At 45.0% G+C, this 14632-nt stretch overlaps 1 protein-coding gene across 1 annotated transcript; it reads right to left on the minus strand.

Annotated features, from left to right (window-relative positions):
* Window positions 1–9792: 9792 nt before the first annotated feature.
* Window positions 9793–14213, minus strand: LOC310781536 (uncharacterized protein; the record flags this gene model as incomplete). The annotated part of the gene is made up of 2 exons (XM_083642180.1): window positions 9793–10031; window positions 11252–14213. The coding sequence occupies 2 exons, from the start codon at window positions 14211–14213 to the stop codon at window positions 9793–9795; spliced, it is 3201 nt and encodes a 1066-aa protein (XP_083498306.1).
* Window positions 14214–14632: the final 419 nt, after the last annotated feature.

Here is a 14632-nt window from a genome sequence, read left to right on the forward strand (position 1 = left end):
CTAGATACAATACATATTGCGATATATTGCAATACTCTACATCAGGGGCACTCAATTAAAATTCAAAGAGGTCCAGTTTGAGAAAATTTCCTTAAGCAAAGGTCCGGAACATTGTAACGTAGCTTGCATTATGATTCAGTGCCATTGAACTCAATGACTGAAGTAGCCTAATGGTACAATGTCTGTATACAATTGACTGTTAAATCAAGCCAACAAACCTCCGGCTCCACCTTTTCTCTTTAGAGAAGTGAGCTAGCTAGCTAGCTAGCTGGCTGGCTGTCTGTCTGTCTGTCTGTCTGTCTGTCTGTCTATCTATCTATCTATCTATCTATTAGGGCTGTGGCGATTCACTTATCTCCCGATTCGATACTATCACGATTCTTGGGTGCCGATTCGATTTATATTGCGATTCTTAAGTATTGCGATTCTACGATTATTGCGATTCGATATTACGATTTATTGCGATTTTTGTTTATTTTTTTCTTTTCTTTTTTCAGTTTGTTTGCTTTTTTACACTAGATTAGAACATGGGAAAAGTTGAATCATACACTAGAGACTGTATATTATATATCATGAGTAGGGCTGGGCCATATAGTTAAAAACAGGGGCGGACTGGGATCATAATTCAGGCCGGGCATTAGATACCAAGCAGGCCAGGCCGATATGGGCCAACGCGCGTGAAATTTGGGCCGTTTGAAGCCAGATTTGGGCCGTTTGAAGTCCAATTTTTCAATGAGATGCACCCACTTTAACCCTGAAGTGTAATTATTACTTCAGACTAACTAATAAAGTAATAAAACCACTAGTAAACCAGTAGGCGGCGCCTGGCCTGCTGTTCAGTGAGTGGCCTGACTGCAAGCACCCAAAAAAAAAAAAAAAAAAAAAAAAAAAAAAAATTAAATTTGCGATTATCGATTCTGGAATAAAAGATCGATCCAAAAAATCGTGACATTAAAAATCGCGATACTTAGGTGAATCGATTTTTTCCCCCACCCCTACTATCTATCCATCCATCCATCCATATATCAATATCCATCTGCCCCCTCTGTCTGTGTCTGTCTGTCGAGCGTTCCCAATGCAAACTTCTCCGTCGGGCAAGTGAATGTGTGTGTGCGCTGGTGTGTGTGTGCTTGCTCATGTGTGGCGCTTCCATAGACAGGTCAGGATCGGATCGCACTTCAACCGAGACATACTGGTTTTGAACTGCCCGTAAGAACAATGAATGGACATGTAAGAGTCATTTGTTTTGACCACGCCATATGAAATTACTTCTATCATCGCCTCCGTCCATGTGTCACTCTCACAGCAGCACTAGGAAACGACAGGGAGAAACGATTCGCTTATTTGATTGGCCGAGTAGCATCACGTGCGATGATTTACAACGCATTCATTGGTCTGTGAGCTTCCTGGCAGATGAACCAGTATTACCGTAAAGGTTAGAAAAGCATGTGCCGGTTAAAATAGAAACGCTCCGTGAAAATGTAAGTTATCAATGATTTGTAGGTTATAGGGCTCGGTCCGGATAGGACGGCGTCTCGGTCCGGATGCGGACCGGAGTCCGGACTTTGAGGATCGCCGCTCTACATAATTTACTGAAAATTAGATTTGCTGTGTACCACCCAGGTAGTGTAATAATATGTATGTCAATTTATATTGATAACTTAGTGGACGAATTGAGTCAAAACTGAGTGTTGAGTGTGTTACTGAACACACTGAAATAAAAAGTATTTTTATTGTGTCACTGAACACACACAAAAATCAATATGGCGATATATCGCGATACTTTTCTGAAATAACGATACAGTATTGCGGGAAAAAATATCGCGATTGCCTTATCAATTTTATTGCACAGCCCTAAGCAACAGTATGGCTGAATTCTAAACACAAGCACCAAGACAGACTTGTGTCCTAAACAATGTAGTGTGTGGCTCAGAGTAAAGCCCTCTCTGAGTGGCGTCAGTACTGCATGTACATGGGTACGCCCCGTTAACCAAGAAATGCTCCCTCCTTTACTTTGTGAGTCAGAAATACCACTTTCAGACAGACACGGTTCTGGTTCTGGCTCTGGCTCCGTTCTGGAGTCTCAGAACTTTGGTGCTTTCTGGCGAACCAGCCCGTGTTCACACCAGTTTAAGCGGAACCAAAGTGGGAGGACATTATTCGATAATCCTTCTTCAGTTTTTTAAGTTTATTAATTATTTGGTCTGGCGTTCGAGTGAACCCAGCCTTGGCCATCTCTTCCGCAAGTTCGGTATACGACTTGCTCTTTCTTGTAGGCCTACTGCTTTCTAGCTTTTCTTGAGATTCGGTAGATGCCCAAATCACCACTAAACATTTGGTTTCCTCGGGAGACCACTGCAAATTATTTTTCTCCGTGTTGTCACTGCCTTCTTCTCCTTCCTGCTTGTTTTCACAGCCTAGAATGAGACACGCCCACTGATGATGTCACGGTTCCCAAGGAAAAAACAACTATTTTTTGGTTCCGCTGAGAACCAACTTTTCAGGTTCCGAACCAATACATTTTTCAGTCTGAACGCGCCGGCCGGTTCAAATTTGGGTTCTGGAACCGGAACTGGCACGGAACCCTGCCGGTGTGAAAGCCCTGTGGATCACACCATTTCCCCCAGTTCCCCTCCCCGCCGAACAGGTCCCCCGACCGACCCGAAGAGGTACTAGTGCAGCGACCAGGACACATACCTTAATCTGGCTTGCCCACCCGCAGACATGGCCAATTGTGCCTGTATGGATGGATGCCCGACCAAGCCGGAGGTGACACGGAGGTCGAACCCGCGTGTTGATAGGCAGGGAATCGACCGCTGCACTACCAGGACGTCAATTACGGTACTTGCTTCTCCTTAGTAGCATCTATGTCAAAGGCAACATGGGACTATCCTTCAGCTAGTAAAGGACTAAAGTCTGACTGACACCTTCTCACATACAGCATCACATCTAGGCAATGAGTCACAAGATGGTCACAAGTCACTGAGTTTTTAGTCACAGACTATACATTGGTGCAAAGACTGCCTACCATACACTAGATTAGAAGACTTTGAAAGGATTCAAGTCTGAAACCATCTCATTTCTAACAGACTGTAAATGAACCACACTGTAATGACCCCAAAGCACAGTGCGGTTCACATGTGTAGGCTAGTTTTTAATGTATTTGTTATATTGCTTTTATTTTGTTATTTCCCAGGAACACGCAATTTATTATTATTATTATTATTTTATTTTTATTTTTTTAAGACAATGGGCATAGGCAGAGCCATGTATATAGAAGAGTCGTGACATCGCCATTCACTCCAATGGACCAGTTTTTTACTCTCAAGAGTTCCCGGAAGTAAGGTTCTGGATTAAGCAGTTGGTCGTGTCTATTTACCCCCTCTGGTCTTCTCCGCTCACATAAAAAAATAAGTAATCGCTGGCTATCAAATGCCGATCCGTCTCCTTACACCCATAAATCTTGTGCCATTACATGTTTCATTTCAATATTTCCATGCGTCTCGGCACGGTTATTTGGTGAAACAAACAAACAAGGAGTAAACACGCCAAGTAAACACGCCATGTCAAACAAACCGCTCCAAAATCTAAAAAAAAAAAAAAAAAGGAGCTGCTCCCAATCAATATTTGATTGCTGATATGGCTTGTCTGTCTGTCTTGTCTGTCATTTGATTTTCAACATCAGGTTCAAAGCAAAGAGATTGATTTACAGAGTCCTGCTGGAACAGGTATAAAGGTATAAGCACAGCAGAATCAATGAATTCACAAGGTTGCTAGGGGAGACACCCAGACTCCCAATGGCCTAGTGTGAAATGATTTCTCATGTTGACGTCTCATGTTAAACAATACATGACATGTGTTCTCTGTCAGTCATTGTCAAAATGTGTAATGATGCAGTACGGAGGAACTTATTGCAAACTCTTTCAAGTAAACAAATCAGCCACTTGTTGTGGCTGGCAGGCTGAACACAAGTTGAACAGGAACTACACCGTGGCTGAAATTAATTTTCCAGTCCGAGTGCTGCATTGCTAACTTGTCCGCATGATCTCTGCGCTTGACGTCACTCAGCACTCTCAGACTATGTTCGTTGTTAGGCTTTTGAGATATTGTGACACCTATTTCAAAGATTACAGATAATTACAGAGAAAGAAATGGAAGAATATATGAGTGACAGCTCATGCTTTTTAAAACGTCGTTATGGCTCTATAATCAAAGATAATTGCATCTCTGAGATTGTTCCCTAAATGTCAGGCACAATTGGCCGTGTCTGGGGGGTGGGAAGTCGGATTAAAGGGTAATGTGTCCTGGTTGCTGCCTTAGTGCCTCCTCTGGTCGGTCGGGGCGCTTGTTCGAGGGGGGGGGGGAACTGGGGGGAATAGCGTGATCCTCCCATGCGTTACGTCCTGTCGGTGAAACCCCTCGCTGTCAGGTGAAAAGAAGCGCTGGCGACGGCACATGTATCGGACGAAGCATGTGCTAGTCTACGGCTCTCCCCAGATCAGCAGAGGGGGTGGAGCAACGACCGGGAATTGGCCAAATACAATTGGGGAGAAAATGGGAGAGAAATCAGAAGAAAAAAATTATCAAAAAGCAAACAAACAAAAACAAACAAACAAGCAAGCAAAATGGATGGAAGGCTAATGTTCATACATTTACAGGATATATCGCATATTAAACTATGTAGGTTTATGTAAGGAGAGTTTGTTATGCCAACATTAGAGATCACAAAAACACTATTATTATATCATTATTATTATTATTGTTATTATCATCATCATCATCATCATCATCGTCATTATTATTATTATTATTATCATTATTATATAACAATGGGTGGGAGGGGTTTGGCACATGGTGGAACTGCTACTGAATCAAATTGTGACATTGAAAGCAGCCTAAAATTAAAAGTGGTAATGAAAGCAGCCATGGATTAAAAGAAGCGGTGGTGTTTAGGAATGCAGCAAAATTAATTGTTCAAATTGCTTTTGAATAAATAAATGTTGAGGTGATTAAATGCAATGCTAAATGATGTGTAAATAATTTCATTTCATCACTGTGCAATCATTTACTTTGGTAGTATTTTAACACTTCAATATTGCATGTGATTTGATTTCATTGATTTGATGCAACATTTAATGACAGCATTTTATTCAATGCACCGTTCAATTTGATAGGTACTGTACTTAATTAATTCAGTGTTTAATTGATTACTAACTTCCACCCCCTCATATGTTTATATTCCAAGGTCCAATGTCTAAAGATATGTAGGCCTATATCTAAAAATATGACATGTGGTAGGAAAACTACTATACCTACAGTACAGCCTAGTTCTGTAGTTCAGTGGTTCTCAAATTTTTTCACATGAAGGACCCCTAAACTGACACATTAGACCACGGACCCCCATTTGATAGGATTTTGTCCCACGGTCCACCCATATGATAATAAGATTGATGCTTTTAGATGTTTTATTACAGAAAGTGTATCAAACCCATGACCAAAATAGTCATTGTGTTACTTATGAATGGAATTATAGCTCAAATAAATTACCCTCCTTTTGACTGGGAACCCCCTGGAACCCCCCCAAGGACCCCTGGGGGTCCCCGGACCCCCAGTTCAGAACCACTGCTGTAGTTGTTACATACTGTATATGTGGATTGTGACAAGGACAGGGAACTTACTTCTTCATCCACCAAAATGTTGCTCCACTTTCACTCGGCAAAATGTGATTTTAGAAAGCAAAGCACCCCCACATAACGCCTGCCTATGTGTCGATGTGGTTGCTATAGAGCAGACTAGCTTAGCAGCCACTGGGGTTGATGTGTAAATCAATAGATTTGGTGCGAAATCAAAAGGGAAGCCTCACCATCCAAAACTGCAAAACAATCCATTTTCCTTCCCCCCTCTCCACGCTCCAAAACAATCGCTAAGCAGATAGCATCTCAAATATATTATCCCTGCATACTTAAATTGGTTTAAAAGCTTGCCCGAGTTGGGTGAGCTTTTAAACCAATTTAATCTCCTTGTCAATCATCAAGTAGTGTGCCTCATATTAGAAGCAGAATAAACCTCTCCATCCACTCCATACACTTAAATGAGGACAATTATGAGTGATGTCAGTTTACCCACAAATATCTCTTCTCATAAATATTTAAATTAACAATTTAAATGAACTTGCCAAGTGAATCAAATGTCTAATTATGGCCGGGAGTACAATATGGATTCTGCATACCACAACCGCTCTCCCTCAGAATATATATATATATTTTTTATAATAATCCATGTGCCACGACAAGAGCATTTAATTCAGACAGAGAGAAACGCCATTTCTAAAATTACAGTGGAATTTATATAATAGTAATACACAGGGAAAGACAGATGAGGAGGCTGTGTGTGTGTGTGTGTGTGTGTGTGTGTGTGTGTGTGTGTGTGTGTGTGTGTGTGTGTGTGTGTGCGTGCGTGTGTGTGAAATGAGGTGAGGGGTGTGTGTGTGTCGGTGGGAGGGGGGGGGGGGGGGCTAAAGGAGAGAGATAGCCCAAGTTAGAAATTGCTCTATACAAAGGATCCATTAAAATAACTCCGGCCCATTCTCACTGAACACAGTTATAGAAATTGGGTGATGAAAGTGGGAGTGGAGTGGTGACTCACCTGTGAGATTTCCAAAGAATCCTTTTTCTCTGATGTATCAATTCTCATTTGCATCACAGTGGGCAGTGTATAATATTATGCATTTAAAATATTCACACAAAAAAGTTCAAACACCTAAGACACATTTTTGGTCAGCTGTGCGGTCAAGCCTCCATTTGAATATTAGTTACAGTGCTTGCAAATGCATGGTAGCCCTTGGTATCATCATCAGCTGCAGCCCAAAAGACAGCAGACTTGAGTCTGATTGCAGCATCGAGACGTGTTTTTTTCCACACGACATGTCTGAATCTGCATCGCGGCGATAAGGCTCAATTTTATTTCAAAATGTGACTGACTGCATACTCCTATCCACTCAGTCAAATCCAAGAATAGAATAGATTAAACTTTATTGTCCAGCCAACCAGCATCATCAGGCAGGATTACTGCCAGCCAGTGCCCACAAAAGTGATGGTGCTTTTAAGTCGACATGCATATTAGCGGCACTGTTAGGCAAGTGACTGGAACAATTAGTAATTACTTAGAGTTACTAGTTACTTGTCTCAAAAAGTAATTTAATTACATTACAAATTACCGCATAATGAAAGTACTGTAAGTAGTTACTAGGGAAAGAGATACTGTCAAACTTGATCTCTCATTGTACTGTACCTGCACAGGATACTTGAACATGTGCTTATTGGGGAGGCTTATCCTACTCAAGTCTGGGACTCTGGCTGCAGCTGCAGCATGAGGAGCAGTTTTGCCGGACAGGGAGGCGGCGTATCCCAGGACTAGGTCTGAGGATCAGAAACCGGATAATCCTCTGAAGTTGTCTGCTATTTTCAGGTCCTAAAGTAACTAGTACCATTTAAACGTAAGTAATTGCAATTGAGTTACTAAATTTGAAAAAGTAATTAATTAGATTACTAGTTACGGTAAAAAGTAGTTTAAATACGGTAACTAGTTACTTACTGTAGTAACCAGTCACTCCCTCTCAACACTGCATATTAGCAGTGTCTGTGTGAGATGTTGGCACAATAAATAGAAAAGCGTCCTCCCATCTTGGCCAAACAGATTTTTTTATTTTTTTATTACATGTTTGATCTCTTATGCTGCGTCTTATATTTTGCATCTTGGATATTGTTTTACTCATGTTCTCTGTGCACACTTGGGCCCTGTTTTTATTGTACAGCACTTTGTAACTATGTTTTGAAAAGTGCTATATAAATAAAGTTTATTATTATATTATTATTATTATTATTCATTTCACAAACAAAGACTCTCTTGATTTTCTACTTGTGATTGTGAATATATCAAAGGCGAGACAAAACACCTGCAATTAGGCTTATAGGCATGCATCTGCATCCATCGGTGGCATTCAGACATTCTAATCTGCTTCAAAAGCCTGTAGGATTTATAAGAAAGGAAGTGCGCTGTATTTTAATTTGACGTGATTTAGCTGCACTCGCAGGTGCAGAGGGTGGCATCAAGTCAACCAAATACAACAAAGCTTTGAGCAAACATTGTAATCATTGGTGGTGGGTCAAACACAAACGCACAAGGCACGCCGAGCCTTCAAAGAATAGCCACAGTGCCCTCTGCTGGCGACAGGGGCCGCACCTCCTTCCAGCATCAGCATCATTGACGAGATGCAATGCAGGAGCATCTTGGGACAGCGAGCCCCGGTTAGAGAAACAGGCGTTCACATTAACAAATATGAAACAAATCCTCCTACCTGTTGTTGTACCTCGGCTCAGACTGTCATTAACCTGGGCCACTCTCAGAGAAAACTCTTCGTTGTAGTCCTTGACTGCATGGCAAACCTCTGGAGTGAACAGCCCGGTCAACAAACAAAAAACAAGTCAATTGAAAACAGTAATATCTCATCATATCTTGAGGTAGAGACACTGTATAATAAGCCCACCTAAGGTTTCCTATCTATACCCGCAAATTATCTTGTTTTCATTTAGTCTCTGTCTTCTATCAAAGGGAAATATATGTGTGAGTAATTGCAGAAAGGCCCAGATGTATTATGCAAATAACCACTATAGATGACAATAACAAGAAAAAGGATAACATTTAGAATTTTGGACGGTTTACACTGACGGTTGAAATTATTTTTTGGGATGGTTCCGGGGCGGCGATGTCATTCTGCTACTGCAGTTATTTTGGTGAAAGTAATGCAAAAGTAATGTAATGAGTTACTCTACACAGACAGTAATATTGTAAAGTAACTTATTACTTTCAAATGAAACGACTAATATGTAGTATATTACATTTAGAAAGTAACTTACCCAACACTGATCACCACATGGCCATCTTGGTAGGCAATAGCAGGTGATTGTAATTGAGGGGAATTGCGTGATCCCCCCACACGCTACGGTCCTGCCGGTGAGACCCCTCGCTGTCAGGTGAAAAGAAACGGCTGGCGACTGCACATGTATCGGAGGAAGTATGTGCTAGTCTACGGCTCTCTCTAGATCAGCAGAGGGGGTGGCCCCACGACTGGGACAGCAAGGGGATTTGGTCAAGTACAATTGGGGAGAAAAGGGGGGGTATGAAAAAAGAAAAGAAACGAGTGCAAATTCGCAATTGCTGTGACCAGATATGCAAATTATCTAAATGCACTTTTTGTGGACCGACCAACAGACCGACCAACCGACAGAACGACCTATATAGTGCGGCGCAGCTTTAGAGCTGCTGGCCGCAGCTAAAAAGAAACCGAAATAGCTGCCGGTATGCAACTGCACTAATCATGTCTGCATCCTGTCTGCATAATGTGGGATTGGTTCCAGCTCACTCAGAGGAACGAGGAATGATGATGTGTTAGCGGACATAACTATAGTTTGACAACACGTCAATATAAGTCTTATTATCATGCAGGAGCTGTCTTGACAGCTGCTGCCAGCTAAGCAGAACCCCCCCCCAGGACAGGACAGGACAGGGTGCTCCTCTGACGCTTTAATCTTAAATGTACAGAATGTGCAAAACCATGATCTTATGGAAATGATGCAAATCATCACACTGCCAACCTCCATAAATATGTGACAGCATTGCATTATGCAATGCAGCAAATAGTGTTCCATCTCCTCAGCTGCCCCGTAGCCTTCACAACGCAGAGTGATGATGTGCAGGTCTAATAAATATTGCAGCCGGATACATTTGGACCATCTACCCCATTGCATAAATCAAGAAGCCTCCTAACACCACAATATCCAGGCTTGGCTTGGCACTGGCCACATGGCAGCCTGCTCCTAACACCACAATATCCAGGCTTGGCTTGGCACTGGCCACATGGCAGCCTGTCCTTAACACCACAATATCCAGGCTTGGCTTGGCACTGGCCACATGGCTGCCTGCTCCTAACACCACAATATCCAGGCTTGGCTTGGCACTGGCTTGTCCATTCCCTTTTCCCCATCACATTTTGAAAAATACTGTGCACCCAACATCCAAACGGATTCACGTAACACCACAAACATTTGTGGAAAGGTTGGTCATGGGCCAAGGACGAACTGATCAACTTTATACGCCCACAAGCCAAAAAGGGGCGTGGCAATGCCCGTGGCCAATCACAAAAAGGTGCTTAACTTCCACAGATTCACATAACACCATGAAACTTTGTAGAAAAAAAAACAGTTTTTTTTAGAGCAAATGGTACAAACAGGTCTAAGGCATACTCATCATACTAGACAGGTCAGTGTATGCTCTTACGACCTTCCAAAGCCTAGAACAAATCAACTCAAAAATGCAGTCATTTATAGAGCAACCAGTCTTTGTGGAAAGTTTGGTCATGGGCCAAGGATGAACTGATGAACTTTCCACGCCCACTGGCCCAAAGGGGGCGTGGCAATGGCTGTAGCCAATCACAAACAGGACCTTAACGTCCACACAGATTCAAGTTAAACCACAAAACTTTGTAGACAAGTAGTTCATGGGTCAACTTAGACCTGATCAACTTTCCACGCCCACTTGCCAAAAGGGGCGTGGCCGACCAGAAAGGCGCCCAACTTCCAAACGGATTCACGTAACATCACAAAACTTTGTGGACAGGTTGGTCATGGGACAAAGACAAACTGATTAACTTTCCATGCCCACAAGCCAAAAGGGGCATGGCAATGCTCGTGGCCAATCACAAAAAGGCGCTTAACTTCCACACACATTCACGTAACACCACAAAACTTTGTAGACAAGTAAGTTATGGGTCAACTTAGAAATGATTATCTTTACACGTCCACTAGCCAAATGGGCGTGTACAATCACAAAAAGGTGCCTAAAGGCGAACTTCATTCATAACACCACAAAACATTTTAGGAAGGTTGGGGGACGTTTGCAGTCTAGCTTTTTTTTACTCTCCCATTTTATCCCCAATTGTTACAGGGCCAATTCCCCCTGCTGTCACGGTCATTTCTCCACCCCCTCTGAAGATCTGGGGAGAGCCGTAGACTAGCACATGCTTCCTCCGATACATGTGCAGTTGCCAGCCACTTCTTTTCACCTGACAGCGAGGTGTTTCACCTGCAGGACGTAGTGCGTGGGAGGATCACACTATTCCCCCAGTTCCCCTCCCCCCCGAACAGGCACCCCGACCGATCAGAGGAGGTGGGGGCGCAGTGATCAGGACACATACTGCACCGGCTTCCCTGCTGCCAATGGCGCACGAATCTGTGGCAAATTGTCCCCATAATCCTGGACATGAAGCCTCGGATTCCCGTCTCTGTGCCCACAGAGTGCACAGATGGAATGGCAGCAGGAATAGCTACAGCTGCCACCTCTGTGGCGTCCAGTGAGGGAGTCGCCTGCATTAGGGCAGCCGCTTCACTGAGACACTCACAGGTGGTCTTGTTCAGCCTGGGGGCTGGCAGTCCACTGGACGTGCCAGCAAAATAATATGATTTGTCAGGGGGTTCGGTTCTAGTCGGTTCTGATTGTTTGATCTCCTCTTCATTCCCACTCGATTCTAGCCTGTCTTTTAAATCCTCTGTGTCTCCCGCTTCCTCTGGCTTGGCGGGCTCTTCCTCCTCTCCTGCAGGACTTCCCTCTCCGGTTTGGCAGTCAGGAGAGGAGTCCAGCCCAGATTCCAGATCTATGCTGTGGGCGGGGTCAGCCTGGGCAGGGGGGCCGGGGCTGTGGGGCTCTGAGGGGCTGACGCTCTCGGCTGACCCCGACTCGGGTGACGTTTTAGGGGCGAGAGCTGGAGCATCTCCTGCCTCTGGAGCGTCTGCAGGTTTCAGAGGTTGTGAAGAGACAGTCTGCAGTTCCTCTACATCCAAAAACCTCTCCAGCATCCCATGTTGATCCAGCTGGCTACGGTCTCCGTCGCTGGGCGGCTTTGTATTCCTCAGGTTGAAGCCCTTTCTGATCTCAGACAGCAGATTGTTGATGCAGCCTTCCCCTCGCTCTCTCCACTCACTGCCTTTCTGCCGTTTCCTCTTCTCCTCCTCGTGCTGCTTCCTCCTGCTCTCTGCCTGCACCGCCTGCTTCCTCCACATCTGGTTGTCCTTGATGGCACCAAGGAAGGCTCCTCTGAAGCTGCTGACCGTGCTGAAGAGCTCCTGCAAGCTAAAGCTGCTGCTCTCCTCACACAGATACACCGCCAGCTGCTCCTTTTTGTCCTCAACGGAGGCCAGCAGCTCCTCCAGCGGCACACAGGCCCTGAGACTGTCCTGGATAGCAGACAGGTATTGCTCCTTCAGGTCCTCAGCAGAGGAGGCTGCCACCTTCTTCTTAGAGTTTTTCAGTCGTTTGACGACAGAGTTGGCTTCAGACTGGATGGACTCCAGGTTCACACCGGCAGCTTTTTCACAGCTCTCCAAATCATCCGACAGGTTCAGCAGGTCGGGGTGGTGCTGCTCTAACTCCTCTATGATATGGTGGAGGAGGGTGATCCTGGATTTGTTGGCCTTGGTCTCCGTCAGTTTCAACAGAGTGCTGATCTTAAAACCATTGGTGTTCCCTATATGACTTCCATAGTTGAGAAAGTTTCCAACATCCAATATGAATTTACAGAAGCTGCGCAGCCGAGTGCTCTCCCTCAGACTTTGGCAGGCCCGTTCCACCAGATCTGCTTTGGGCTGCAGCATCTCCAGCACACAGCTGCTCTCCTGACACAGCACCATGCACTCTATCCTCAGATCATAGCACGGAAGAGCCAGCAGTAGAAGGTAAAACTGATCGACTCCATCTAACTTCTCTCTTTCTCCCTGGTAGCCCTTCAGATTCTCTACCTCGTGTTTCTCTGGCAGCAATTTGATCAGCTGCTTCAGGATGTCCAGGTCAAACCTGGACCGATCTCCTTTCTGTATGAGAGAGACAAACTCCTCATGGGAGCATTTCAACCTCTTCAGGAAGATGTTGAGGTTGAGGTTTTTCTTGGCGTCAATGAAAGAAATCTCTTTGGCTGTGGTTTTGGTCTTGGTCTCCATTACAGGAAGACTGAAGAGTTCCTCAATGCTGCAGTAGTCTGGTTCCACAGCATCAGAGGGAAACATCCACATGGAGTTACTAGCCGTCACTCTGGATGTTAGTTTGTGCCAGTTGAGTTTCTTCATACGGTGGGTGGGGCATGGGGCAGAGCTAGCCGAAGCAGTGGAGCTGTAATAAGACTGGCCCTGACCACAAAACACCTGTGCCATCATGTCACCTTCTCCTGTCGTAGGATGGGGAAGAGGCGGAGCTCCCATCTCAGGAAGTGGAGGAGGAGAAAGCATATCTCCCATCCCGGGAATTGGAGGAGGCTGAGCTCTCATCCCGGGAAATGGAGGGGGCAGCGGAACCCCCATCCCAGGAAGTGGAGGAGGAGAAGGAACTCCGATCATGGGAAGTGGGGGAGGAGGAGGAACTCCCATCCCGGGAAGTAGAGAAGGAACTCCCATCCCAGGAAGTAGAGGAGGAACTCCCATTCCGGGAAGTAGAGGAGGAACTCCCATTCCGGGAAGTAGAGGCGGAACTCCCATCCCAGGAAGTAGAGGAGGAACTCCCATCCCAGGAAGTAGAGGAGGAACTCCCATCCAGAGAAGTGGAGGAGGAGGCAGAACTCCCATCCTGGGAAGTGGAGGAGGAGGCGGAACTCCCATCCCGGGAAGTAGAGGCGGAACTCTCATCCCAGGAAGTGGAGGAGGAGGCGGAACTCCCATCCCGGGAAGTGGAGGAGCTCCCATCCCAGGAAGTGAAGGGGGAGGAGGCAGAGCTCCCATCCTGGGATGTGGAGAATAAGGGGGCAGAGCCCCCATCCCAGGGAGTAGAGGAGGATGAGGAAGAGTTGCTGCTGAAGCGGCTTTGCTCGGAAGCTCTGATTGGCCGGCAGGACTGTCTGTCGGCTCTGTCTGCACTGCTCTGTCGATGGTTCGAACCCTGGGTTTGGCTGAGGCGCTTGAGGAGAGGAGCCTCTCCAGCAGATGTTCAGCAGAGTCTACCTGAAGGTCCTTGTACAGCAGTGTGGCTCGTTCGGCGAGCAGCTGCTCCAAAGCCAACAACAACATCTGCCCTCTGTCTGGACTAATCAACATCTGACCTCTGTCTGGACCAACCAACATCTGTGCTTTGTCTGCACCAACCAGAAGTAAGGCTCTTGCTCTTGGTTCATGGTCCATGTTGCCGCAGCTCAGGGTTGATTGGCTGGTCTCTGAGTAAATCGTAAATTTTATAACACCAGCAGTGAAGGATTTATGACATAACGCAATGTCACAATGTCTGTGACATAGTAGGTATGACATCATCAGTGATTTATCACATTACTGATTGCATCAGTTCACTGGACATTTTCATTATGTCATCAGTGATTTATGACCATCACTGATTATGTCACTACTGTATTGACATGACTGTCAACAGTCATTGGATATCAACTCTCTAGTGGAGGAGACTAATGTATCAAGCAGACAATCCTCCAGGCGGGAATTATTTGGAGCTCGAATGGCATCACTGATGGGATCATCACTGATAACATCATCACTGATGACATCACTCACCCAGCAGGGAAGGTTTTATCGCTGATGATGTCACAATGTAT

Source organism: Poromitra crassiceps (genome assembly GCF_964638095.1).
Source record: "Poromitra crassiceps genome assembly, chromosome: 8".
Taxonomy (NCBI): domain Eukaryota; kingdom Metazoa; phylum Chordata; class Actinopteri; order Beryciformes; family Melamphaidae; genus Poromitra; species Poromitra crassiceps.